Below are 26,351 nucleotides of genomic sequence, written 5' to 3'. Positions count from 1 at the left end.
AATTCTACTATAAATTTGCTCTCTTTGTATTTTTGATTCTCCTCAAAGGCATGTTCCTATAAAAATTTATTTAATTGATAAGTTTTATTTACTAATTTTAATATTACGTATTTCCACCCAAGAGTTGTTCTACAACGTTTGCAATAAATGAAAGAAATGACGAATAACCCTGTTAATAGATTTATTTCCTTTGGTGGGCCACAAGCAACATTTTCTCTAAAAATAAATAAATAAATATGACTAAGTTATCAAGGAGAAAACTTACACAGAGTTGAACAAATAAGCTTGACCTTGTCCCGCTAAAAATGACTAAAACTAAACGAATTAATTCTATGATTTTGTTTAAAATAAAATAATTACTTTTGAAGCTAATTCTTCTTGTTTGGTTAAATAAGTTTGGCAATTTTTACATAAGTAAATAGCCATTATTTTATTTGTTGTAATGATTCGTTTTTTACTGTGTTGTGTGTTTTCAACTTTTATACTGTGTTTAGGAATTCTATTTTTTTCTGAGAAAATATTGTAATTAATGTATGTATTAATAGCTTTAAAATGCAAGAATCTATTTTTTATAAGATATGCAACCAACATTGCACATATTTTACAAGTTGGCGATAATAGACAATATAAATATTATAATAATATTGTTTATAGATTCATTCATTATACATTCAAGATATACGTATTCTAGTTTTAGTGTTATTTCTATTACCACAAACAGTAAAAGGCCAACTTCTATTAACATAACCTCACTTATTGATTTACTTAATCAATTCTATCGTTTGCATAAAAATAAATCTTTTTTTTGTTTTCTAATCATTATAAACAATTTTATTTATCCAAATCATGCACAATATGTTTTTTCCAGCACTTCGGCTGTTGATCTTCGGAAACAAACATCTCCCCGTACATATCCGAGTACAACACATTCAACCTCTCAGTTAACATCGCCTCAAAACACGGATCCGCCTCATAACTATATGCAAAACTCGGCTCCTTCTTCCTTTCAACTTGATACTTTAAAATTCCTTTTAACGTTTTCATAGCTTCCTCAGGTTGATCGGTGAATACAACAGAAAGAAAGAAACCCGGATTTTCCTGGTGAAAATCCAAGTATTTTCGACGATTCTCCATCACATCCTCAATAAATTTTTCTAGGTTGCGTTCCGGATTACCAAGAGAAGTTGTTGGTGTTGTAATATCGTCGTCATCGTCTTGAAAAAAATGTCCACTTAAAGCGCTTAAATTCGGGCGATCAGGACCAATTTCTTCACTAACACTTCGAGCCGCATTATCGGTTTTATCGTATTCTTCTTCAACTTGATATAATTGCTTTGTTGGTGAATTAGAAGATTGAGTTGAATCACTAAAAAATTAAACAATTTAGGTTGTTATAAATTCAAAAAATAGCGCCATCTATTGGTGTTGTGATTAGAAATCTGTTTTATCGACCTTATAGTTGTTGTTCTTTCGTTAATGACGAGTGTTTTTTCTTGAATCGGTAAGTAATTAACAATATCTTCATAACATTCTTTAAGTGTAGCCGTATCTAATAATTCCTCCTCCTCCTCCTCCTCTTCTTCTTCACTTTCCTCGTCTTGCGGTACCCCAATGGGTGAAATCCGATAAAAATTGCGATTATCGCGAAAACTAACCTCAAAAGAAAAACATAACCCCAATTTTTTTTTAAATTTTGAATTAACTCACAAAGATTTCCATTTAATGCAACATATTCGATTAATTAATCTTTCGTAATGCTTTTCCTCTTCAAAACATATAGTTAGAACTAAAATCGGTTTTAAACTTCGCATTCGTAGAACAAGGGCAGAGACTAAATCGGTGTGGAACATTAGAACCAATTTTTTGTTGTAAACTTTAACGATTTCATCGCGATCTAAAATGATTTATTTATTTAAAAATAATTAAATTTAAGTAATTTTTGTTTTTACGTAAACCGTATGAGTACCCCATATATTCCGAGACGGTCATGAATTGCCCCTCTTTTAACATCTTTTTGAACTCATCATCTCCCACGAAATAATAATCGACACCTTCATTTTCCGAATCTCTTTTAGGCCTATTCGTGTGTGATACAGCAACTTTTAAATATTTTTGATATTTCTCAGAGAATTGTTTTAACAATGTTCTTTGCCCGGAGCCTTGAGGGCCCACTAAAATAATTATTGGGGGGGCCGGTTTTGAAATTGGTAAAGTATTCGTTACTAAATCGTGTTTCATCAATTTTTCTAATAAAAACAAATTCGATCGTTGTCTTGCAGCATCGATTTGAGGTGGAGGTTCGTGTTTAGAATAAACTAAAACTTTCTCTTCTGAACTAATATAAGCCCCATCCAATAAAATTAACGGCTTTACCAACTGGATACACATCTCATAATACCTCTTTTGTTTACAAATTGGGTTATCACGGAAATCAATTTCGATTAAAAACCTCAAATTTTTGATATATTCCAATTCGATTAAATGCAGAACTTGATTTCCAGTCATAATAATTTTTTGTATCGCATCGACGTTTTTGAATAATTTAAAACTTCTTAATTTATTGTTTGATAAATCAATTGAGACTAAATTTTTTAAGTTATGTAATCCGTTTTCGTCGTCGATGATCACTTTATCGATTCGGTTATTTGATAAATCTAAATTAACAAGCCTCATATTATTTAAATTTCGCAATTCCTTTATTTGATTGTACGATAAGTCCAAATAACGGAGATATTTTAATTTTTCCAATCCTTTTATGTAATAAATTTGATTATGGGACAAATCTAAATAAATCATCGACCAAAAATCGGTTAAATCATCGATTACATCCACCAAATTATACGAATAATTCACATAGGTTAAATTAAATGGTGGTTTAAAATTAAGTACTTGCGTTAATAAATTGTGGGAAACGTCCAAGTACATTAAGTATGGTAATTCACCCAACGGCTTTAAATCGATTAATTTGTTATTGGATAAATTCACATATTGAAGATAATGGTGAAAAGTTAAAACTGAAATATCTTCTAAGCTTTTTTCGCTTAAATCTGTTTTACATAAAACATATTTTCCAACGATAGGGGACCGATCCATGTACGATGAGCAACAAGCAACCATTCGTTCGGATAAAATACCATTTTTTTCGTCTTCATTTAATTCTAATTCCTCGAAAGTTCTTATTTTTACGAAAGGTTTACTTTCATCGCACCATGGGTTTTCTTCTAAACCATAAAGGCCCCAAGAACCTTGTTAAAAAAGAATTAGGTTAAACATAACCTACAAAAATGTTTACTTGTCGTTTTTGCTGTTGACATATAGATGTCGCCAGTAAGAAATGTATGATTTATTAATTTAATTAAAATAAAATATTAATTCGTTGCTTAAATTAATTATTTTACCTGGAATTTCTACATCGGGCCAAGAAGTTTCCGAAATATACGACACAGTTTCGTCGGGTTCGGAAATTTCCGATTCTTCAATACTCGGGGTGCTCAAGTTTGTTGTATAACTTGCAAAAGTTTGATCTTTCGGTTCTTGCGAGGTTGAGGAAGCATTTTTGCATGGACATTTTAAAGCCATTATTAAAAATGTTATTAAAATTATTTGTTTGACAATTAAAAAAAAGTTAAGTTGGCACCCTTGATTTTTATTAAAATTCCAGTTTATTTTTGAGGTTATAAATAAATCAATTATTAAAGTAAGTTTATTATTAAATAGATATTGAAAAGTAAGAAATAAAACGTTTTATTTCTATTACCACAAACAGTGAAAGCCCTGTTAACTCTTATTAACATAACCTGACTTATTAATTTATTTAATTCTTGTATTTTTCTAACTCCTTTCTTAATCGTTTATCTGTATATTTCTGTTTTTCTTTATATTTTCCTTTACAACATCCTTTTTAAAATATTCATGTTTTAAAAAATAATCGAAATTTGAGAACATAAAAAAAAAATAAGTTGGCACCCTTGCTTCATTGCTTATTTTTAGGTTATAAAAATTTTATTATAAAAATTGTGACATCATTCCCTCCTTTATTTCTAAAACTCCAATTATATATAAATTTTATAATAAAATATACCAAAGCCTCCATAAACTAAAAATTATAGGTTATAAAAATCTTAATTATTTAAAGTAAGTTTATTAATAATAATTAATACATTTTGCATCAACCCAAATTATTTACACACACATACTTCAATTTTTTTTATCTTTTATTTTTATTACAACCATTATAATAAAAAATTATACAAAAAAAAAAGTTAGATTAGAATAACAATTATTCTTTTTTTGGGGGTTAAAAAACAACTTGGATAAAACGACGTTAAAAAAGGCGAAAATAAAAATGTTTTTTTTAATACTTTCATTTTATCTTATTCCAGGGCGATTTAAAGAACTAATCTTTTAATCCCACATTCAACACAAAACTTAGCCGCAGCCAACGGATATTTACTCCCACATTCGTGACAAAACTTCGACATCTTTAATGGCACGTTTGAAGGGATTGGAGATGATTCTGAGCTACTTGAAGACGGGCTATCAGGTAGCATTTTATGTTTATCTAACGGGGCTAATTTTGTCGATCGAGCTCGAGTTTTTGGAGTCGATTTTCTGGTTAAACTAAAAAAATGCGGTTATAACACTTAAATACAAGATATTAATTAATTATTTACCTTCCATAAGCTGAATCAGCACTAATTTTTGAATTACGATTATCTTCTTCATCAATTTCTTCTTTACGTAACTCTTCTTCTCGTTCTTTTAAATATAGCTCTTCGTATTTTTTGTATTCTTCGTACATATCATCATCAACTGAGAATAATTCATCGTTCATTATTAACGGGGGAGGTTTTTGAGCCTAAAAATATATATATTTTTTTAAATTTTTAGGTTAGAATTAATTTTTTTATTGAACTAACCTCAATTGAGTGAATAATCACTTTCGCACTATTTTTTTCTTGCTCATTGAAATAATTTTGAACATCTTGTTTATTTTTTAAAGGTTTCGGCTTTTGATCTAGCAGTGAAATGGATCGCTTCAACGAAGACAAATTTTTTTTCTTCGCAGAACACCCAGCACTAGAATTTAACAATTTACTTTTATCGCTGCTTTTTTTCGGCAGTTTCGAAACCTTTTCGGAGACTTTGCGTTGCTTATCGTATGTATCGGGACTTTTTAAAGCGATTAAAACTTCATCTAAATCTTTATCCTCCAAAAAACTATTACTTACATCCTCCAACATCGACATTGACTCATTCAATTTAATCTCAGTCCCGTTTAGAAAGGTGTCAAAACAGTTTAATGTCGATGTTGAAGTGGGAGAACCCTCGTAGTTTTGATCAAAATGATCCGGAATAGACAAATTATCGGTTTCGTTGATTAATTTTGGATCGATGGTGTTTAATTCATCAGAAAATTTTTGACTAAACACGTTTAATTTTTTATTAACCTCATTGTTTTTGTGGAAAGTTGTTGTTTTCGTGAAATTTTCGTTGATTAAATTCTCAATTAAATCGAAATCATCGTTTAACATTGATAATCGATCGCGAAAATCTAAAGGGGGGTCGATCACCGAAGCCCTTTTATTATTCGGAATCGCATTTTTAGATTTTTCTAGTTTTTGTTTATCTTGGTGGTAATGAATTTTTTGGTGGAGTTTTTGAGTTGGTTTTGGTGATTGTAATTTCGGTGTAATCGGTGATGTTTTTGTTGGTTTAAATGGTTTGAAATCGTCGCATTCTAAAAGTTCCATAAATTGCCTTTCCGCGGATACAAATGGGTCGTATTTACTAAAAAAAAAGTTTTTTTGTTAGAAGAAAAAAAATTTTTTTTTTTTGAGGTTAGGAAAAATAACCAACCTTTTTTTTGTAACTAAATTTACTAAACAATTCGATTAATTAATTTAATTTTTTACTTAAAACTTAATTAATTAATAATTGAGAATTTAATAATTAATTAAACAAAAATTTAAAAAAAAAAATTTATGTTGGTATTAAGTTTTTCATTTGACATTTTGAGGTTAAAAGAAGTGTCCCCACAAAATTCTTAACAATTTATTAAAAAAGAGGGTTTAAACCTTTTAGTTCCTTCCTTTCGGTAATAATGATCATGTTTTGATGAAGAATTCCTCGTTGTAATAATTTGTGGTAACACAATTCTTTTGGGGGAACACCGAGTAACCTTTTTTTCTTTTTTAGGTAATTCAGGAAAAAATAATTTCGTTTTTACATTGGCTAAACCCTTTTTATCGATTAAAAGCATTTTTCGGCAATGTTTCCTCGAAACGATCATTTCATCATTTTCAATCCCGTTCCGATCTGGCTCAATAACCGTTTTTAAGATCTCTAAGAACCGAGGGGTCACAATAGAGCACGAATCACAAATGGAAGTTTGGATTTCGTTTTTCGAAGAGGAATTAGATTCTTGGATGGTGCTTAAAACTTGTTTTAAATCCATACTTTCGCATTGTGAGGTATCGTTTAAAAGATTTTCGGTTTCTAAAATTTTTTTTTTAAGGTTATCCTCATGGTTACTTAATTTTGGGGTTACGAAATAATCTTCATGTTGGATGTTTTGGTAACTCGAGTAATTTCTTAGATCGATTTCGGAGTTTAATTTAAAGCTAGTTTCCGAGGTTTTCGTTAGGCATAAATCGCTGCAACAATTTCGAATTTGCCTTTCGATTCTTGCGCAACTCAACGCTTGCGAGTGGTGATTTTCACATCCATCGACAACGCTATCGCTTTCGGAGAATCCACTCCGATTCGGTTTCCTCCAATAAATAAAATTAGATGAGGGCGAGTTTGTAATCTCTAAATCGGAGGATTTTTCGATTAAATTGTTTCGTTTTAACGATTCTTCTTTGATGTTTTCTTGGATTATTTTAATGTTTTCTTTGATTGATTCTAAATTTTTTATGTATTCGATATTTTTTGGTTCCTTAAATGCGGATTTCCCCGTTTCGAAAACATGAACGGTTTCTGTTGTTAATATTTGTTGGTGATAATCGCCTTTTGAGTTGTTTTTGTATTTTTCGTCGTAAAAGATCTCTGATAAAAGAGGGTATTGCTCGATAATCTTATTGTTATTATTCGTAATTACTTGATTTTTGAATAAATCCGTGTTCGAGTCATCTAAATAATTAATTTTTTTGTACTCCGACATCAAAGTTTTTGGTTCCCCTGGTTTAATATAAGCTTCCTCGTACAAATTCTCTTTTTTTTTATCGTTAAATTTCTCAACGAACACCATTTCGATTTGGTCACCTCCCATCATATTTTTCCTCCGAGCTTGAAACTTATTGTTTAAGTTTAACTCAAAATCTGAATAATAATTAATCTCTTTATCGATTTCTGTTTGTGTTTTATACTCAACGTTGCTTTTCGGGCGCTTAATTCTCCTCCGATCACTTTTATTTAGCTTCCGAGATGATCCTGATGAAATTTTTTCGATTCTTTTAACTTTTTTTTCTTTATTTCTTGTTTTAATCGGTTGTTTTAAGTTCAAATCAATTTTATTTTGCTTAATTTTGTTGCCACTTTTAATTTTCTTTGTCGTTCTAAAGTCACATTGACATCCGAAATCATTTTTTTGATAATCACTTTGAGTTCCTTTATCAACCTTTTCGCAATTTAATAATTTCAGATCAATCTTTTTATTAAAATCGATCAAATCGTTGTCGATATCGATCAAATTTTCGCTTAAAACAATTTTTTCCTCATCAAAATCTTGGCACTCAACATCTTTAAAAGTTATTTTATTTTCATTCTCCTCGTTTTTATCCAAGTTAATATTAATTTCGAGCTTAACGTTGTAATCAGATTCAATTTTGTTATCTTCTTCGCTTGGAAATTGATCCAAAAGCGGATCTATTTTCAAATTAGCGCTTAAAAGGCGATTTTTTTCCAAAAATTTCTCGCAGGATTCATCGAAATTGATTAAATCGCTCGATGTCACCGAATCGGAAGAGTTTTTGTTTAAAACTTCATCATCGGAGAACAAAATTTCTTCTCTCGGAGAAACTTCCAAGTTAATCATTTGGATATCGTTTAAAGTTTCTTGTAAAGAACTAATTTTATTATCATAATAATCAGAATCGTACCTTTCTTCCTTATTTATTTTTATTTCCAACTCTTCGCTCGGTTTTGGTTTCACTTCAATAATGGTGGGAGATTTTAAATTCTTTTTCGGAGACAAATTTAACGGCGATCTTCTTGGTGATTTCGTTAGATACGGTCCTGAATACGACTTCTTTAAAATCGGTAATTTACTATTAAAGCGATTCAATCCTCTAATCGTATCACTACAAGATTCCTTTACGAGAAGCTTTCCTTTTTCGTTCTTCAAGTTCAAACTTGTACTCTCCCTCAAATTAATTCCTTCCAATTTCTTTTCATTTCCGATTTTTTTATTAATATTTGGACTCGATTTAATTATTGAGTTAACCGTTAAACCTTGCAAGGTGTTTACATCGAGGTTATTAAGCTTTGTGGATTTATTATTACTAAAAAGGGATTAAGGAAAGAGGATGAATTAAAAGGGATCATTAAAAAACCTTCTCCAAGTAAGAAAATAATAATCAAATAAATCCTCTTTCCTCATTTCCCTTACTTGGAGAAGATGTAACCTAAATTAAAAACTAACCTGTTTTGATTTTTCACTTCATCCTTTAAAATTCGCTCACTCACAACTTGTTTAACTCCGATATCGCCGACTTTTTTCTCTAAATACTCGTCTTGCGAGCTATCGCCTCCTCGTTGGATGGAATTTTTTGATTTTCGCACACTCGGGCTTCTATCTAATGTGCAAGCGCTGGCGCTTTTCATGTTTCTGGGGCTATTTTGAGTTGGAGAATATTTTTCTTTAACCGTAATCTTCTTTGCTTTGCACAACGGGGGCACCTTATATTTAATTCGAGCTTCTAAGCGTTCCTTTGCAAGCATACTCGCCGGGGATTTGTGAATTTCTGAGGTTCGTTTCTCTTTACACCATTCCACATGTCTATCGTAAGCTTTTGGCCCAAAATTCCGGTCGCAAGATGGACACCGAGTGTTCGTTGGGGTTCCGATATTAGCCGATTTCCTTTTTTGGTATTTCATCTCGTTGTTTTCGGTTTGCTCGTTGTTCGTTCCTTTCGCAGCTCGAATCGCTTCCACTAATTGCATGTGTTTTTGCTTCCAATTATTTTTAATCAATTTCGGCTCGGGCTCTTCGTGTTGTTTACTTTTTAAGTACGATTTTTGATGGAATTCGGCCAAATCGGTTCCTTCAATGCGTTGTTTTAACGAATCAAAAATCTTCCTTTTCTTCCTGGCATTCTTTTCGCAAACTTTGCTATGTTTTAATAGTGAAGCTGGGAGAAACGTTCGGGAACATATCGCGCAAGGAACTAATTCCAAGCTTACGTCGGAAGGAGCTAAAATAAAAATTAAATTAGCATCTTATTTTGTTGAGAATTAACAAAGAGAGTTGCGTCATCGCTTTTTTCTTATAAAAACCCACGTTTTAACCTTATTTATTTAATACTTGTTCGCCCACTTTTTAATTATAATTTATCATTTTCTTTTGAGGTTATGTCAAAAAAGTGGAGTTATGTTACAATTAAATAAAAGTGAGGTTACAAATCAATTTTTTTTCGATATAAAAATTAAAAACGGTTTAATTAATCGAAACATTTAATTTTAATTGCGTTTTTTTAAATTTAATTAATTGATTAAATTAATTAGTTTAAATCGCCTCAAAACTATAACAAAATCGTAAAAGCCAAAACACTACCAACTTAAGAAAAAAAAATTTCTTTTTATTTTAAAGAAATAAAAAACTGGAGGTAAATTTAAAAAGGAATTAATAAAGCCTTCAAGGACGTTATTAACAATGTAGGTTATAAATTAACTCAAACAATTTTATCAAAAAAGAAATAACTCAAAGCAGGTTGGTAACATAAAAACACAAATTAATCGATTCGATTTGTTTGATCAATTTCGCTAATAACAACTTCAAATATTACCATAACGATTAAAATGCATACGTAAGATGTTACGTAATGTTTTTTCTGCGTGAAAATGAGTTAATAATGTAAAAACCGTTGTTTGAGGTGTTCAAGGTCGCCCAAATAAGTTTGTTTTTGTTTTAACCTCACTTTTAATTGGCGATTATTTTTTTAAATTCACCGTGTAATAAAAAGTCGTCTTACACTGTAACGTTTCGATTTCCTCCATTTAGCGCAGTATTTTCATACCAAAAGAAGCCGTTTCGACCACATGGCACAACACACAACAACCCGACACTTTAAAAATTGACACAATCCTTTTTTGACACTGACAGCTTTTATTTAAAGCTTGCCAAATTTAAAAAGTTAATTAAAATTATTATTATTAAAGTTGCGTTTTCGCTTCGACGAAAGTAAAACTCGTCTGAGAAAAGTGTTTAGTGTGAAATAACCTTTATACCTTGTTGTTGGTGGGTTTCGAGTGGAATCTGAGGAGGAAGTGGTTCTTCTTTTTCTTTGTCCTTTTCCATCCTTCCTTGGTGTTTGGTTTTGTTGTGTTTCCATGGGAACGATAGTAGTTTGTTCATTGTTGTGTGCTTGTGTGGCGGGTTATTTAATTAGGAATGTTGAGTTTCTTCCGGTTTTCAGGACTATTAATAAAGTAACTTGGGCGCCGACGTAATATTTGAAGAGGGAGGAGGAGAACGCATCTTTGTAAATATAGAGTAAGTTTTTTTTAACTCAAATAAAATTTTAAAAAAATGTTTGAGGTTATGTTTAAAAAAATTTAAATAAATCTTAATTTAACGATTATTAAATTATTTAAACCTCGTTTTAATCAAAATCTTACTTCTAACAATTCATTGAAGCTTCCTACCTTAACTAATCCTTTAAAATTTAAAATCACTCTAATTAAAAGCGTAAACACAACAAATTAAAGGTGGGTAGAGGGCGCTGATTGAAACGAATTGAGGTTAGGTAAAAAAATTAATTAATAGGTAAAAAATTATTTATTAATTAACCAAGTGATGTTTGGGCGTTAATTTATTTCGTTTTAATACATTAAAAGGGTTAAAAACTTTCGAATCGATAAAAATACACTTATTGATATAAAAGAATATTAAAAGCGTAAAGAAAAATCTATGGAATCACAAACATACTCTTTCAGGGTGTCTTATTCTTTTTCTCTTTTAACCGCCACCAAAACAAATATATAATATAAATATATTAATACTTTTTTAATGATTTTTTTGTTAATAACTATTAATTAATCAATTTTTTTCTTACATACTAATAACAATGTTCAATGTATAAAATTGCAAAAAAGCTCTGTTTATGATTATAAGTTTGACAATTAATTTATTAATTAATAGTTGCCGTATTTTATATTTTGTGTTTATTTAAAGGCAGGCGTTAAAAATACTAACAAATTAAAACCTACATCGTCTCACATTCCTTATTTTAATTATTTTTTTTTTTACTTTGAATACGAAAATATATCCTATTATTCTTCCTAATAATAATAATATTAATAATAATAAATCGTTATAATAAACTTTTTTTTTTGTTTAATACATTTTCATCTCTCCCATTTTAAAATGGTCCCAAAACACAACTTATACGGAAACCATTTTAATTTATTCCAATTTTAAAGAGATGATTTACTTAATTAAAAGCTTTCTTTTTTCGAGATTTTATTGATATGGCTTTTTCATGGATTTTAGGCCCCTCCATTAATTTGCCCATTATCCGAATCAATTTCTTCAGCGAGAGCCAATGGAGCTTTCAATAAAATATCGCTTACTTGAACTTGTTTAATCTGAAACATAAAAATAATATTAATTTGTTTATTAAAACAAATTATTAATTATCAAGAATTTCATATAACTCGCAATATATTAATGCAGTAACCATAGTTTCAAAACTACTGTGCATTTGCACTGTCCCACATAAAATGCAACTTAGCTTAATAGTACAGGCTTGAGTTTTCGGCCGTCTTGAGAGACGCACGGCTAAATCCGAATGGTTCTAGTTCTATGTTTAGTGTTACTTCTTAACACTAGACGAAAAGAACAATTAAAACTGGAGCTAACCCTAGTTCTAGCTCTTCTGTTAGTTCTAGTGATAATGTAAAACTAGAGTTAATACTAGAACTAACAAGTATATAATGACATCAAAAAATCGATGTTAGGTTATAACCTCAAAACTCCAGGTGACATAACCAACACAGAATTAGTTCTAGTGTTTACACTAGTTTTAGTTGTTACTCAGCGTGTTCTCATTGTTGTATATTCTCATTGAAGTAAAACTCTAGTTACCGTTTTCAGACACACAGCTAGACCTGAAACTTTCTAGGTCTAGTGTTAGTTCTAGTTTAGTTCAATAAAAACATACAACATAGTAATATCTTATGCTACCTACCACTGTCACTAGAACTAAAAACATTTAGGTCTAGTATTAGTTTTAGTCTAGTTTTGTTATTCAGCACCGTAGACTGCCTAAGTCTGACGTCACAGATATGGGCGGAGCTTATACTGACACCAAACAATTTCGTTGTTAATCACAGTTGCTAACGATAAATCGCCAAAAAATTTCATTTAAAATGTCACTTAGATTATTTTATTTTAACACTGATTGTAAAATTGCATATGGCGATTTACCGTTATATTGACGTTTTACTGTAATGTCAAGTTATATTGACATGTTTGATATTTTATGTGGGACAAAGTAGGTACGCCCTGGTTTCTATGGAAATATATTTTAGTATATTGCATCTTAAGTGAAATTCACTGTAGTTATTAATTTTAATTAAAAAAATTAGTTGGCAACAATGAAATTTGACAATTACATTTAATAACTGTCATTTGCGTTAATTTAATCACAAAGGTTAAGTTTACATAAAAAAGAAGCTTTTTGTGATAAATAAAAACTTTCAAACCTCTGATTGGTGAGTTGACCCGGAAGACACGCTCTCTACGACTACAAAAGCAAAAAATAAAACAACATAAAGCACATCTAGGACAACAAAATAAGCCCTAAATATCCAACAAAAAGATGATTCTAACCTATAAATCTTTCCAATACTTACTTTCGTGCGCTTCAGTAACATTATTTGTAGTTGTAGTAGTCGAATTTGAGGTAACTTCCCCCGATTGATTCGTAGTAACGGTCGTTATAACCGTTTTAGTGATTGCAACCCCAGATAAACGACTCGCCAATTCCTCTCCAGAACCGATGTGATCTTTTACGCTATCGATAGTTATGTCTCCGATGCTGCTTGACACTGTTACATTATGTAGTGTATCATCACCGTTTTCTCGCACTTCTTCAGCCTAAAACACAAATAATGATTTTAATTTTTATTAAATTAAAAAAAGCTTTTGGGTTAAATAAAAATCGATCATATTAGGTTATGTTGATTTATTAATTACAGAAACCTGTAATTATTTTTTGACATAACCTCAATTATATTTTTTTCACATTAATAAAATTTTTTTTAACAAACCTTATCGACAACACTACTTTCTTTACTCTCAGCGTTTCCATTCATAATCGGCGTGGAAGATTCTTCTTCCCCATCATTTCCGGTCGCATCTCCATTAATTGAATCATTTTCAACAATAGGAGTAACCTTTTTATCTTTTATTGATAAATAACAACGTGCCGATGTTATTTTAGTCGCGGAAAGTGATATTCTTTGTAATTCAGATGATGAATGGAAATACAAAGCTTCGCCATCGCGGGTAAAAACCAACGAGGAAATTCCACTAAAAATTAAATTAATTAATTTAAATTAAATTAAAGAAAAAAAATTCTTACTTGATATCTTCTCTACGAACAGCGGCCGCATTTAGTTGCCGTTTTAAATCGGGAATACTCAAAACGAGGCAATCTCCCAAATTCGTTAAACATAATAAATCGGTTTCTGTGTGGGTCACATTCGTGTCCGATGAGGTACAAGAAAAATTGGCGAACGACATCCTCCTAACGCGGGCACCCTCGTGGGCGGTTAATTTATATTTACAATAAGGTTTTAATGATGGTAAAGTAAATATTTTGAATTGTTCTTCGGAGGCGATGACGACACGGTGAGGTTGGGTGGGATCGGGAAGACTTGCTAAACCTTTTTCAACCTCCAACGGCTCAGGTAGGGGTTTACTAGCTCCGTCTAAAACGGCGATTGCGATCACGGGGGCGCGATGTTTTAATTGAATCTCTTTTCCAAGTTGGCAAATAACGTCGTCCGTGTCTCGTTTTGATGGCAAACCAATTGTGAATACGTAAACTGTTCCGTTATTAGTTCCGGCCCATAAAGTTGGAATGGTGTTTTGTACTAAAATTAAATTAATTAATCATGATTAATATTATTAAATTAAATTTACCATTAATAAGAAAAGTTCTCGCGAAATATAAACATCTAACGATTGATCCCATTCCATCATCAACAGGTCTCGCTTCAATTTGTCTCTCAACAGGTTTAGCATCCAAAGGGCTAAAATTACCTTCTTCTGTGGTTGGGGGTTTTCTTTGAGGGGGTGAAGATGGGGTTGTGGGAGTTGTAGTAGTTTGATTAGTTCTCCTTGTTGATCTTCCTTTACGTAATCGTCTAAAACTTTCTCGTAACGATTTCTTAAAAGATTTTCTTCGCGAAATTGGGGCATCTCCAGCTCCAGTAAGATCTAAATAAATTACAAATTAAATCTAATAATTAATTAAATGTTTAATAAATACCGTTTGGGTTTAAAGTACATTTAACAATAACAGGTTTTTGGCGTTGATAATCAAACAAGGCTAATCCATGCGCGGTCCCCGCAGCTAATAACCCCCAATCGGGGCGCAATACAACGCAAGTAACCGCAGCTGGGGGGTAAAGTTGTACGATGTTGTTGGCTTGAAATCCGCGATTTTGGCGAATATTTCCTTGTTTCGGAGTTAATTGATCGTGGCCTTTCCAAACGAAACCATCTCGATCACTCACTATGTTCATCACGTTCACTTTTACTTCTCCATCTAAGATTTCGGTGTCGAATTTTGCCAAAACGATATGCCCCGCTGTTCCAGCAACAGCTAAGGTCCCCGAGAGGGGGCACAAACTTATTTTCTTAATCGCTAAACGTGCATCGTCCGAGTACGGATCGAAAATACCAGTTTTTCGAAATGGGGGCCACTCCTCCTCGGAATCATCCGGCGATGTTACAGCATCATCTAAAAAATAATAATTAAAAAAAATTTTTTTTTTAATTTTTATTGGTATTTACCAACGATATCGTCCCCTGTAAAGTACTGGGAAGTACTAAATTTATAAATCGGGGTTAAATTAACACATCCAGCATCCCAAAATCGAACTGTTCCATCCTCGTGCCCGGTTAATAATAATTCGCGCCGAGGAGTTTCCCCTTTTGAACACAACAGACTCCCCCCTTGAATAGGCCATGATCTCGATGAATACATATGGCTCGTTTGGGCACGACCCGCTTCTTTTAAATGTACCCACAACTCCTCTGATACATCTAAAGAAATATATAATTAAAATTAATATAATTAAGTAATAATTTGTGATTTACTTGAAACGTGTTGGCTACAAATCACTGCAGAAGCATGTAATGACACTAAATAAGGCAAATTCATCATTTTCCAATCTTCCGATTTAAGATCAATCGCAACAAGTTCTTCATCGGCCAAAATTAATAAAATATCGGGACCCCCAGATTGTTCTTCTGATTCTTCCTCATTGTCTTCGTCATTTTCTTGAAGTGGTGATTCAACAACCAAAAAATCAATTATCTACAAAAAAATTAGGTTATATCAAAAAAGTTAGGTTACATATAAAAAATGTTGGTTGTCAAACAAAAAATTAGGTTATGTATGAAAATAAATTAAAATAATTTTTTTACCTTGCTTGTTAATTCAAAAGTAACATGTTTTGTATCATGTACAACGGACACCGTATGTTTATCACTATAACTAGCCCTGGGTAATCCACCGCTAAAAACAATTAATGGTTGATCATTGAGTTCTTTCCGAATAATTTTTGGGATTGCTTTGCATGGAAAAGGACCATATGTTGTTGTTGGTTCCGGTAAAGGGTTATCTTCATCGTTGTAATCGCTTAATTCCCACGTGAGGTAACTGCCGTCGTTGTGTGATGTCGTAAAACCTTCACCGTCATCGTGCCAACACAAACTTTCTAGTTGTTGTTGGGAAGGAAATGTTTTTAAGGCAACATTATCCGCGCGATTATACAAGACTAATAGCCCACGGTTATAACCAATTAAAATGTTGTTGGGGTGCCCGGGTTGTTCGAAAATCGCCTCAACCGCCCCTGGGTTTAATTTGTAATCTTGTGGGACGTGTTGCATCACGTCTTCTTGGTAGATGTTATCTCGAACCATCTCGAAGGTGTTTAGTTCTAATAAGTAGATGTTTCCACCTTCCGTTCCTAAAAGGAGGGCTTCTCCGGTTGATTCGACACACATTGCGGAGATTTTTTTTAATTTCCCTTCGAGTGCTTGAGTTTTAACTTCAACAAGGGAGCTTTTATCTACCTCCCATAAATGAAGCGAGTTATCCTCGCATAATGAAACCACTTTCCCAACGTTTGGTAAAAAGACTAGTTGGGTAACCGCGATTGAATTTGAATGTTGGCCGTAAAATTCCACTCCGGGTTTTCCAAAAACTTTTATTGCACCGGTTGATGTACCAATGCAGATTAAACGAAGGGTTGGATCCCATGCTATTGCAGTCGGTTTATGTGGAAAACCGTGTTGTAACGTCTAAAAAATATAAAAATTAAATTATTTGAGATTAAATTTTTTTAGGTTATGTTTGAGTTTAAAGTTTATTTAACCTAAATTGTAAAATAAAATCTTTGTAAATACAATTAAAACAGGAAAATAAAATGTTTTTTAAAGCGAAATGAGTTTTATAGTTTGTGGAAATTAGATTAAAATAAATTAAATAAGATAAAATTTATTATTACTTAAAAAGTCTGAAAGAAAGTCTGTCTATTTAAAATTAGATGGCGCTACTATGAAATAATAATTTTGTTTTAAGAAAATGGCCGAAAATGTCAAATTAATAATTTAAACAATTTAATTAATTTTGATTGTTTAAATTTAAATTTAGGCCAAAGTAATTGTTCACGACACAAATCAAACGTCTCTATATAAATTCAAGGTTAATAGATAGAAAAGATCTAACAAATGTCAATTGATCTCGATTTAGGTTAAATTTCAAATCGAAACATTTTAACCGCTCAATAACTTTTATTTAGCGTTAGATTCGTCACAAGGAATGCTGTTGGAGTTATTAAAAAACGTATTGCTCCTCCGCGGTTCACGGTTCATTTCTCGGACAGATTTTACCGTTAGATTTTGCGTCCCCGCACTCCCTTGCCGTTGCTATTGGTCTTGTCGTCATCGTATGCATTTTTTGATTCAACAAAACCAGTTTATAAGAACCGCGAAGAGAAGAAAACGGAGTAAATACTCGGATGAAGGAAGTACATAATTGAATTCGAAAATGTTTACGCCATACAGTGAGTAACTTTAATATTCGGTTTTTTATTACAAACTCTTTTATCTGAAATTTTCACAAAAAAAGTAAAAAAAAATTCCTTTCTTCTTGCAACTAGTATTTCGATATATGTATTTTAATTCAAAATATGCGCATTTGTTGTTTAAATATATTTTATTAAACCTACAATTAACAAAAAAACACAAAATAATCAAAAATTTACGCAACATTAATATTCGGTTTTTCTGCCCACTTACAAAATAATTATAAAAAATAGTTCAAATTTAAAGAAATTAATATTTCGTACTGAACCCATTGTTTTTAATAACATCATTTAGACGTTTTGGCATATTGCCAGTTATTTTGTGGGTATAGTCTTGTCCAATTTTTGCCCATTCTTCCTGTAACCTTTTCTTCAGTTCTATATGGGAAGAAGCCGGCTTCTGCCGAACACGCCGCTCCAATTCATCCCACAAATTTTCTATGGGATTAAGGTCAGGTGATTGCGGAGGAGTGGCGATCACTTTCGGGCAGTTATAAAGCAACCATTCCCTTACAATATGTGCTTTATGCTTGGGGTCATTATCTTGGTACAGCTTAAAACTCTGTAGAATGCCCATTTTTTCAGCTGACTTCTTCAAATTTTCTTTTAAAATATTTAGATATATTTCTTTGTTCATGATGGTGTCTATAAACACCAGATTTCCCGTCCCCTTGGACGAAATACACCCCCAAACCATCACATGGCCACCTCCGTGTTTTATTGTAGGTTTCAAATGTTTTGGTTTCAACTCCTCATTGGGTTTCCGCCAAACCATAACTTTTCCGTCGCTACCAAATAAGTTGAATTTGCTTTCATCTAAAAAAATTACATCATTCCACCAAGTTTCATGTTTTTTTATGTGCTCTTTAGCAAAATTCAATCGGGCTTTTCTTGTACGCTCGTTAATGAACGGTTTTTTCCTAGCTACTCGTCCGTTATAACCCTCTGATTGTATTACACGCCGAATGGTTTGGGGGTGTACGTTCTTACCGTATGTAGAAAATACATCAGCAGCCAGTTTTGGCGCACTTAAACGCGGTTCACACTTAATTTTACGCACAATATACTTTTCTTCTCGTGCAGACAACTTTTTTGGTCGCCCTTTTTGCTTGAGGTATTCTATCCTGCCTTCCTCTCTGTATCGCCGTACTATATCCCCAACTGTACTCACTTTCATATTTAAAATTTCCGCTATTTTTTTATATGTTTTCCGTGTTACATAATGTTTAATGACAAGTTTTTTAATTTCAATTGACGAATTTTTGCTTTTACGCCCCATCGCTTCGTTTTATACGTTTTAATCAAGTGAAATGACAATTGCATGCCGGGTAACGTCATAGGTAACGTAGCCTACTGCGATTTAGAAAAAAAAGCGTTATTCTTTGGCCAACTCAACTGCTAACAAGTGTTTCCATTTTTCACAGTAAAGAAAACCGAATATTAATGTTGCGCGAATTTTCACTGTTTTATGTATATTGTTTGTTGTAGGTTTATTGAAATAAGATTGAAACAACAAATGTACATATTTTAAAATAATAGATATATGTATCAAAGAACAAGATACAAACAAAAATTTTTTTTCTTATTTTCTTCTGAAAATTTCAGACAGAAGAGTTTGTAATAAAAAAACCGAATATTAAAGTTACTCACTGTATGTGACGAAGAAAAGGGATAAAACAGGAAGCATATGGTTTTGAGATTTCCTTAATAAATTCAAGGAAAAATGTAAATAAGCGAAAGTTAAAGAAGGAATGTGACACAAATTAATTAGATCTATTGTTTATAAGATAATAAAAGTACTTTTCCTTTTTAATTAATAAAAATAAAATTTTTTTTTCTGTCAATTTTTACGTTGGTATTTATGGAGGACAACCATTTTTTTGGAGTACATAACTAATTTCTTTTTAATTAATATTATTTAGATGAATTTAATTTATAATTTAAAGTTGAAAAAGAAATCGATTAAATTCGCTCATAAATACAGTTGTTAACTATTTTCCATTGTGTGGCTTATCGAGATTACAATTCAGCCGTAAAGTAGAAAACAATTCATCTTTGAAGAGATTAAAACTTTTTAAAGGTTATTTCGATGTTGTAATGTAATAATACAATAAATAATAAATCAATTAATAAAAACATAATAATCTAAATCCTTTTTTTGGTTAAATTTATTTCTATCGAATAAAATTTTATCAAGCATCAAAGCATCATGATTATCTACTTCTTGGATACACGGTAAACATTAGACTAAAAGAGATAAGAGGTATTTGTATTTATCGGAAAATCAACAAAGATATCGCAAAAATATGATTCCGAGGAATTTTATTTTAAATTGTGTCAACTGAGTTAATTAGCATTCTCTACCTGAGAGTATGAGTCACATCTAATACCTGAGAAGTTCCAAGAAAAAGCAAAAACATAACCTCAAAAAAAAAAAAAAAATTAAAATCATTGAAAACAAAAGTTTCATAAACATAATCTGGATGATGTGGTTATTTACGTAAGATAATAAGAGAGATAAGTGAGGAGATAAAACAAAAACCTTAATACCTTAATAATAAACCCCACCTTTTTGTTTATCCCTTGGGAATGAATGCAATTAAACTTACCCTTCGATAAGAAAACAACTCCTTTTGTAATTTTTGCCTTTCAGCGGTCTGATGAGGCCCTTTCGCTTTTATAAACTTAAACATCTTCTATAAATTCACCTAAAACGAAATAAAAAATAATTTTATTAAATAAAAACCACATATGTCAATTTCTAACTAAAAATCACTTTGCAAGGCAACGCCTGTTTCTCTCTCTTTTAAAGCGCTCATTAAACGCTTTTTATTACAGTGAAAAAGAGCGTGCAAAAAGAACCAAGTAAAAATGTAAATAAACCAAAGAGAATCAAAAATAAAAACATCAAAACAAAAATTTTTTTTTCTATCTCGAGTTTTTGTTTTATTTATCTTGTGATAGCTTCACTTACTTTGTTGGCGATTTCAGGTAAAAACAAACTGGCGGTGTTCATATGTTGAGTCTTTTCTATTTCGTCGGGGACTCGACTACAACATCGACTCGTATCGAAATAAAGCACTTTTTTAATTCGGGCTGAACCCAAACTCAACTTAAAACCATTCCACGTATTGAGTCACTGACCGGCACGAAATGAGAAGTAGGCGTAGAGAATACCTTTTGTTGTTATCGGCAGAGAGAGCGTCGAGATGCGATGTGTTTTGGTTCGGGAGGATATCCAGTAGAGGGCGCTTAATCGGGTTTGAGCTGATTTGGTGGCCTAAAAACATTAAAATTAAAATCATTTCTTATCTTAACTAATATTAATTAATGTTAATAAATAGAATATGAAAGAATTTAATTACTAAAATAAAGATTAAAATAAAAAAAATCTTGTGAGGAGAGTTCTACTGTTATCTAATAGATGGCGCTACTTAATTTTGAGATGTATATGTGGTTGCCTAAAAATATTAATTAATTTAAACAAAATCCTTTGTTGATTAAATCTGTAAATAATAATTCGGGGGAGATGAAAGACTTAAAATAATTATTACTAGCAGTTAAAAAAATTAATAAATCACTTTTTTTATAACAATTAATTTAAAAATTATTAAAAAAATTCTTTTTTAATAAAAGTTGAATTAATGTTATGTTATCCCGAATTATTTTTGTGATGTATAAGTGGTTGCTTACACATATTATTGTATTATTTACACAAAATTGTTTTTTAACTTAATAAATTAAATTAATTAATACAATTTCTCATTTCCTTACCTATTAAATTATTTCGTAACATTATAAGAAGGATATACTCAAAATTGTGTAACAATCCTCTCGTTATTGTTATGCAATAACCATAAAATGCCATAAAGTGCGATGACGTCAGATTTTTCAAATAAAAACACCTTTTTCCGTTTTAATTAAATCGTATTTGGATTTAAAGGATTTCAGGTTGATTTAAAATCTGTAACAAAAAAATAATTGGTTAGTTATTAATTTTGGCACATTTTCTGTTTTCTTTTTTAATTAAATCCGCAAATAATAATCAGGATGGGATGAAAAACTTAAAATGATTATTATTAACGATTAGAAAATAAATAAATCACTTTTTTATAACAATTTAAAAATTATTTTAAAAAAATTATTAATTTTTAAGTAAAAGATGAAATAATACTCAATACATGACAGCACTATTTTAATCCGAATTATTTTTGAGACACATAAGTGGTTGCATTTAAAGTTGATTAATCTGTAACAAAGAATAATTGTAATAAATTCTCGTATAAAACTTTAATTATTACCTAAGAGATGGCAGCACTATATAGAAACCGGAATTATATTGGAAGTGTGTAAGCGGTTGCCTACAAGTCTTATTAATTTGTTTTAAAGAAATCGTTTTTCGATTTATAAACTAAATGATTCAAATAAATTTCTCTTTCTCCTTACTTATTAAATTATTTCGCAATGTTATAAAAAAAATTCCTCTTCAAATTGGGTAACAATCGTCATGTTATGCTTATATAATAACCACAAAGGAAAGGAGACGTCAGGTTCTTCGAAAATAAACGCGACTTATCCGTTTTAATTAACTTCCACGTGATTTTAAAACAAATAAAATCGTTTTAAAACCTTCAACAACGAAAAAATTCGTACATAATTATTTTTTTGGTTCATTTTGCGTCCTTTCCGTTGTTAAATCCGTAGATAATGACCCGGAAGTGATGTTACACACGTAGTGTGTCAAAGCGTACCGGAGATAATTACTAACAAATTACGTATTGAGAAAAAAATAAATCACAGTTGAATGTAGCAAAAAAAAAGAGACGCAATTGAAGCACAAAAATTTCAATTATCAATTCTGTTCATGATTAGATGTTGAGATGTTTCGTCTAAATATACACCTGTTAATTTATTATTCTTATCGCCTCGCGATACTTATTCCAAAACGATGCACAACTCGCTTTATGCTGAAATCGCGTGTCCGGGGTGTTTAAAAGAGTCTCTTCCATAATATTTGAAACACCTGCACGCTATCATCCAATTTGGAACGTTCAATTAAAACCAAGGACGTAATTTTGGAGTTTATTAATTAAGTGGTTAATTCATTTCTTGAGAAACTAAAATAAACAAAATTAATTAATAAAAAATTAAATAAATATCGTTATTTCATAACCAAACGGAATAACCTGAATTTAAAAGGGTGCAAAATCAATATTGAACTTTTTCCATTTTATCATTTTATCCGACCAACAAAAGGGGCATGTTCCCGAAGCGAAACTCACACAAAACCAGATTTTCCAATAACAGTTCGTGATACGATTCGAATATTCTTTATATTACAAACTTTTTATTATAACCAAACCCAATCTTTTATATAAATTCAACAAAAATTAAAATAAACTTAACCAACGCGCGATTTTAAAATATTTGAGGTTATCTATAATTATTTGTATTAATTTAAATTCAACCCGTTTTCATGGTAACAAAGAAAAGTCGGTAATAAAGATTTTGATGCATTTGAGTGATGATATAACCTAACTATATTTGTAGGTTAATTAAGTGTCAAAATTAATAATTTAATAATTTTGGGTTTATTTATAATATTTTTTGCAACTAATTTTGAAGGTTTCAATTTTTTACATAATTTAAAGCAAGGTTATGAAATTTGATTAAAGATTAAAATATAAATAAAAAAAGTAATGAAGGGGCCCATAAAGAATTCTTAACGGATCGAGACTGCGCAAAAGAAACCGAAAAGTGACTCTAACCGACACTGGAACGAATAAATATAAACTACTTGACGAGCTCTTAATCCAATACAGTCGATTTCAACGTTTCAGCGTGTTCACCACACATTTTTAAAGTGATTATTGCCTTAACTTGAACCATTTCTTTTAAAGTTATAATTTAATTAAATTTTCTTGCTGGGTTTTGAACCGTTTAAGTTATTTTTTTGATACAAATAAGTGATAATTGACACAAATTTGATGAGTATTGAGTTTATTTTTGGTTGTATACGGTTTTATTTTTAAATAAACGGTAAGATTTTGTAGTTGGTGGATATTTTTAGTGCTTATTTCAATTTAAAACGTTTAATAATCTTCTTTATTGTTCCAAATAAGTTCTTGACATCATCTGTAGATCTGTGTTTAAGCAAACTAAGTTTGTAATAAACAGTTTTTAATCTTATCTCCAATTAATACTTTACATGTTTTTTTAATCATTTATCGTGTCCTATATTTATAACAATCTTTTACACAAACCAAACAACATCGTTTGAATTTTTATACGTTTTTTTGAGTTTACATGAATAAGTTTTTATAAATATACCTCCTTAAATATTCACAAAAACAATTTATATTTAGAAATAAAAATTTAGATTTGGTGAAATGAACTTGAACTAGCTAAAAATAACAAATTATTTATAATAAATTTATTTAAAATAAATTTAATCCCGCCAAAAATGAACCAATCACAATCGAGTATTTTGACCAGTTAAAAATTTAATAATTTTATTAATTTTTTAATTATTATAATAATTAATATATTATTGTGCAATTACATACTTCTAATTAAATTTTTTTTTAATTTATTTTAGATCATTCTTAAACGATGGGTATTATATTATCATACGTAAGAGGTGGAAATAACGAACCCGACCCAATAACCGGGTTAACACCGCGAGAAAAATCTTTAGTTGCGTCTTCTTGGGGCTTAGTCAAAAAAGATATCTCAGAAAACGGAGCTGAATTATTTATAAGGTAATTTAAAAAGAAAAAAAAATTATGCAACCGATCTAACACCAAAATTAACTTAGTTGCCTATTAATACATTATTTATTAGATTTTTCACTCGCAAACCAGAGTATCAAAATTATTTCCCCTTTCGTGATGTCCCATTAGCTGATTTAAAGGATAATCCAAAATTAAGGGCACATTCTTTAAGTGTAATGTACGCGATTTCTTCAGTAATTGATTCGTTGGATGAGGGACCAATTTTGGTTAATTTGTTACAAAAAACAGGAGATAATCACGGAAAAAGAAAAATTCCTTTGGAATCATTCGATGTAAGCCTTAAATAATAATTATTACTTTATTATTAATTTATTTAATTTCATTCTTTTATAATAGGAATTAAAAATAGTGATGTTGGAGCTTTTACAAGCAAAGCTCGGGAATAAATTATCGAAAGAAGGGCTCGATGCTTGGGATAAAACCTTAACGGTAGCTTTTAAAGTTGTTGTTGATGCTTTGAAAGAAGCTGCGAAGTGAGAAAAGTACCTAAAGAGCCTAAAGAGTAAAGAGATATAATCAAAAGACTAATTTTAACATAACCTCAAAAAATCATTTAATTAATTTTTAATTACTTATAACATTAAAAATAAAAAGATTTTTTTGTTTTTCATATATTTAATTTATTCGGTGTACTCTCAGTGTCACTTTCCGTGCTACAACTGCATCCTTCATCGTCAGAATTTAAACGATTATATCTTGAATTTGAGCCCGTCTCTTTACCCGATTTTTCCCCAAATCTTTTCCTTCCCTTTCTTGATTTCTTTTTCTTGTCATTTTTACAAAGTCTTCTAAAAATCGCTAAACAAACTAAGCCGATTATAACAATCAATAAAACGATGATAATCGTAAAAGAAATGGTGTCTATTGGAAGCCAATCGAAGTTTGGAAGGGTTGGTTTTTCATCGATAACATATTGAGGTCCATATCCACTTTTTCTTAAATCAAAAAAGTTATAAGTAAAGATTAATTTAATTAAATAATGTCTTTTACGGTGGTGATGTAGTTAAAAAGGCTTTAAACGGTGCATCCAAACTCCTTTCGATATCTTTCCCCAATTCGTGAAAAACCGTTCTTCCCAACCAATCGGATAAATCTTGTCGCCCCAATTGGCGAAGTCTTCGGCTTAAAACTTCGTGAGTTTCGCCTTTACCTTCACCCGGAGTTCCGTTCCAGTGTAACAAGAGTCTTATACAACTCATATCTTTTGCTAATCTTAATTCTTTAATAAAAAAGGGATGTTTTAACCAAAATTAAAATTATATTTCGAAATAACCTGCTTCTTCTATGTTATTGGGAAGATCATAGGAGTGGAAATGAAGGGCTGCTACTAATTTCCGACATTCTTTAGGGTCTAAATGATCGGCTAAATACTGTAGTTCAGGTAAGTTTACATCCACAGTCGCTCTCACAGTTCTTGGTGTCCAAGAAGATATCTTTTAAGTTGATCAAAAGCAGATTAAGAATTTGCAAAATTAATTCAGGAGGATTGTCAGAGTTCTTACCATAATGAGACAGATAGTTTTCAAATAATTGACAGCATTCATAATAAATACTGTTTCATTCATGGTTTTATGACCATTTATGACATTAATTTTAAATGTCATAATAATTTAAACGTCATAAAATGACAATTTAGAATTTTGTTGTGATATTTCTATGGAAACAAAATTAATTTATTGTATTTTGCGATACATTTTATTAATGTATTAACTAAAGATGTTGTTAAATAAAATATACGATTAAAAATAAACAATTTTATTTGTTAAATTTAATTTTATATAAATTTAATAGTTTTATATTTCGGTATCTTAATACTAGATGGCGCTTTATTTATTTAAAAACCGTTATAAATTATTAATAATAAATAATGTTATGATTTATTTATTCAGCTTCTTTATTACTAGAAGATAATAAATTCAGAAAATCTTCGCATAAAAAAAGGCTTGTTGATTAAATTTTAATGGAGCATTATTGTTTAAACATAACCTCTTTCTGTAATCTAAATGACAT

General features: G+C 30.6%; 5 protein-coding genes and 1 long non-coding RNA gene across 10 annotated transcripts; 1 reads left to right on the top strand and 5 right to left on the bottom strand.

The window, feature by feature from the left end:
• Positions 1-265: 265 nt before the first annotated feature.
• LOC111426232 (leucine-rich repeat and guanylate kinase domain-containing protein-like) lies at positions 266-3,626 on the bottom strand. The gene is made up of 6 exons (XM_023060664.2): positions 3,399-3,626; positions 1,950-3,245; positions 1,708-1,894; positions 1,453-1,650; positions 361-1,366; positions 266-309 (listed from the first exon to the last, which is right to left on the bottom strand). The coding sequence occupies exons 1-5, from the start codon at positions 3,577-3,579 to the stop codon at positions 832-834; spliced, it is 2,397 nt and encodes a 798-aa protein (XP_022916432.2). The 5' UTR covers positions 3,580-3,626; the 3' UTR covers positions 266-309; positions 361-831.
• A 388-nt stretch (positions 3,627-4,014) lies between these two features.
• LOC111426236 (putative leucine-rich repeat-containing protein DDB_G0290503) lies at positions 4,015-10,946 on the bottom strand. 3 transcript variants are annotated; one of them, XM_071196226.1, is made up of 7 exons: positions 10,867-10,946; positions 10,194-10,699; positions 8,645-9,416; positions 6,078-8,504; positions 4,920-5,079; positions 4,674-4,858; positions 4,015-4,620 (listed from the first exon to the last, which is right to left on the bottom strand). In XM_071196226.1, exons 2-7 carry the CDS (start codon positions 10,216-10,218, stop codon positions 4,389-4,391), a joined length of 3,801 nt encoding a protein of 1,266 aa, XP_071052327.1. In that variant the 5' UTR covers positions 10,219-10,699; positions 10,867-10,946; the 3' UTR covers positions 4,015-4,388. The 3 variants fall into 3 exon arrangements, with proteins under 3 accessions (XP_071052327.1, XP_071052325.1, XP_071052326.1); XM_071196224.1 differs by having other exon boundaries at positions 10,450-10,699; XM_071196225.1 differs by lacking the exon at positions 10,867-10,946 and having other exon boundaries at positions 10,450-10,804.
• Positions 10,947-10,980: 34 nt separating this feature from the next.
• Positions 10,981-21,389, bottom strand: LOC111426222 (LLGL domain-containing protein l(2)gl). Of its 2 annotated transcripts, XM_023060650.2 has the most exons (13): positions 21,322-21,389; positions 20,522-20,827; positions 20,157-20,255; positions 15,884-16,762; positions 15,554-15,773; positions 15,248-15,499; positions 14,721-15,194; positions 14,372-14,668; positions 13,809-14,322; positions 13,495-13,756; positions 13,078-13,321; positions 12,928-12,968; positions 10,981-11,808 (listed from the first exon to the last, which is right to left on the bottom strand). In XM_023060650.2, the coding sequence occupies exons 3-13, from the start codon at positions 20,238-20,240 to the stop codon at positions 11,710-11,712; spliced, it is 3,366 nt and encodes a 1,121-aa protein (XP_022916418.1). In that variant the 5' UTR covers positions 20,241-20,255; positions 20,522-20,827; positions 21,322-21,389; the 3' UTR covers positions 10,981-11,709. The 2 variants fall into 2 exon arrangements, with proteins under 2 accessions (XP_022916418.1, XP_022916419.1); XM_023060651.2 differs by lacking the exon at positions 12,928-12,968.
• A 340-nt stretch (positions 21,390-21,729) lies between these two features.
• On the bottom strand, positions 21,730-23,164 carry LOC139429901 (uncharacterized). Its single transcript, XR_011640492.1, has 3 exons — positions 22,734-23,164; positions 21,849-22,664; positions 21,730-21,796 (listed from the first exon to the last, which is right to left on the bottom strand). It is a non-coding gene; the product is annotated as an uncharacterized lncRNA (long non-coding RNA).
• LOC111426311 (globin 1) lies at positions 23,048-24,951 on the top strand. 2 transcript variants are annotated; one of them, XM_023060800.2, is made up of 4 exons: positions 23,048-23,410; positions 24,146-24,308; positions 24,391-24,613; positions 24,678-24,951. In XM_023060800.2, exons 2-4 carry the CDS (start codon positions 24,160-24,162, stop codon positions 24,816-24,818), a joined length of 513 nt encoding a protein of 170 aa, XP_022916568.1. In that variant the 5' UTR covers positions 23,048-23,410; positions 24,146-24,159; the 3' UTR covers positions 24,819-24,951. The 2 variants fall into 2 exon arrangements, with proteins under 2 accessions (XP_022916568.1, XP_022916567.1); XM_023060799.2 differs by having other exon boundaries at positions 23,364-23,586.
• Positions 24,870-25,984, bottom strand: LOC111426295 (uncharacterized). Its single transcript, XM_023060776.2, has 4 exons — positions 25,844-25,984; positions 25,615-25,774; positions 25,332-25,560; positions 24,870-25,276 (listed from the first exon to the last, which is right to left on the bottom strand). The coding sequence occupies exons 1-4, from the start codon at positions 25,943-25,945 to the stop codon at positions 24,949-24,951; spliced, it is 819 nt and encodes a 272-aa protein (XP_022916544.1). The 5' UTR covers positions 25,946-25,984; the 3' UTR covers positions 24,870-24,948.
• Between the last annotated feature and the right edge of the window lie 367 nt (positions 25,985-26,351).

Source organism: Onthophagus taurus, chromosome 5, assembly GCF_036711975.1.
Source record: "Onthophagus taurus isolate NC chromosome 5, IU_Otau_3.0, whole genome shotgun sequence".
Classification (NCBI taxonomy): Eukaryota; Metazoa; Arthropoda; class Insecta; order Coleoptera; family Scarabaeidae; genus Onthophagus; species Onthophagus taurus.
This window is presented reverse-complemented; position numbering and strand designations above follow the sequence as displayed.

Bases quoted from the DNA above. Each gene is read 5' to 3' on its own strand.
- LOC111426232 (XM_023060664.2), bottom strand. From the start codon at position 3,579: ATGGCTTTAAAATGTCCATGCAAAAATGCTTCCTCAACCTCGCAAGAA. The intron at 1,651-1,707 runs GTGAGTTAATTC...TTTTGAGGTTAG, and splicing joins TGCATTAAATGGAAATCTTT to TTTTCGCGATAATCGCAATT. The intron at 1,367-1,452 runs GTCGATAAAACA...TTAATTTTTTAG, and splicing joins GAAAGAACAACAACTATAAG to TGATTCAACTCAATCTTCTA.
- LOC111426236 (XM_071196224.1), bottom strand. From the start codon at position 10,576: ATGAACAAACTACTATCGTTCCCATGGAAACACAACAAAACCAAACAC. The intron at 8,505-8,644 runs GTTAGTTTTTAA...ATCCCTTTTTAG, and splicing joins GAAGTGAAAAATCAAAACAG to TAATAATAAATCCACAAAGC. The intron at 5,080-6,077 runs GTTTAAACCCTC...GTTAAATTCTAG, and splicing joins CGAAAGGAAGGAACTAAAAG to TGCTGGGTGTTCTGCGAAGA.
- LOC111426222 (XM_023060650.2), bottom strand. From the start codon at position 20,240: ATGTTTAAGTTTATAAAAGCGAAAGGGCCTCATCAGACCGCTGAAAGG. The intron at 14,323-14,371 runs GTAAATTTAATT...ATTTAATTTTAG, and splicing joins GAGAACTTTTCTTATTAATG to TACAAAACACCATTCCAACT. The intron at 13,322-13,494 runs GTTTGTTAAAAA...TTTGTGTTTTAG, and splicing joins AAAGTAGTGTTGTCGATAAG to GCTGAAGAAGTGCGAGAAAA.
- LOC111426311 (XM_023060800.2), top strand. From the start codon at position 24,160: ATGGGTATTATATTATCATACGTAAGAGGTGGAAATAACGAACCCGAC. The intron at 24,309-24,390 runs GTAATTTAAAAA...ATTATTTATTAG, and splicing joins GGAGCTGAATTATTTATAAG to ATTTTTCACTCGCAAACCAG. The intron at 24,614-24,677 runs GTAAGCCTTAAA...CTTTTATAATAG, and splicing joins TTCCTTTGGAATCATTCGAT to GAATTAAAAATAGTGATGTT.
- LOC111426295 (XM_023060776.2), bottom strand. From the start codon at position 25,945: ATGACATTTAAAATTAATGTCATAAATGGTCATAAAACCATGAATGAA. The intron at 25,775-25,843 runs GTAAGAACTCTG...TCAACTTAAAAG, and splicing joins AAACTATCTGTCTCATTATG to ATATCTTCTTGGACACCAAG. The intron at 25,561-25,614 runs GTTATTTCGAAA...TTTTTATTAAAG, and splicing joins CAATAACATAGAAGAAGCAG to AATTAAGATTAGCAAAAGAT.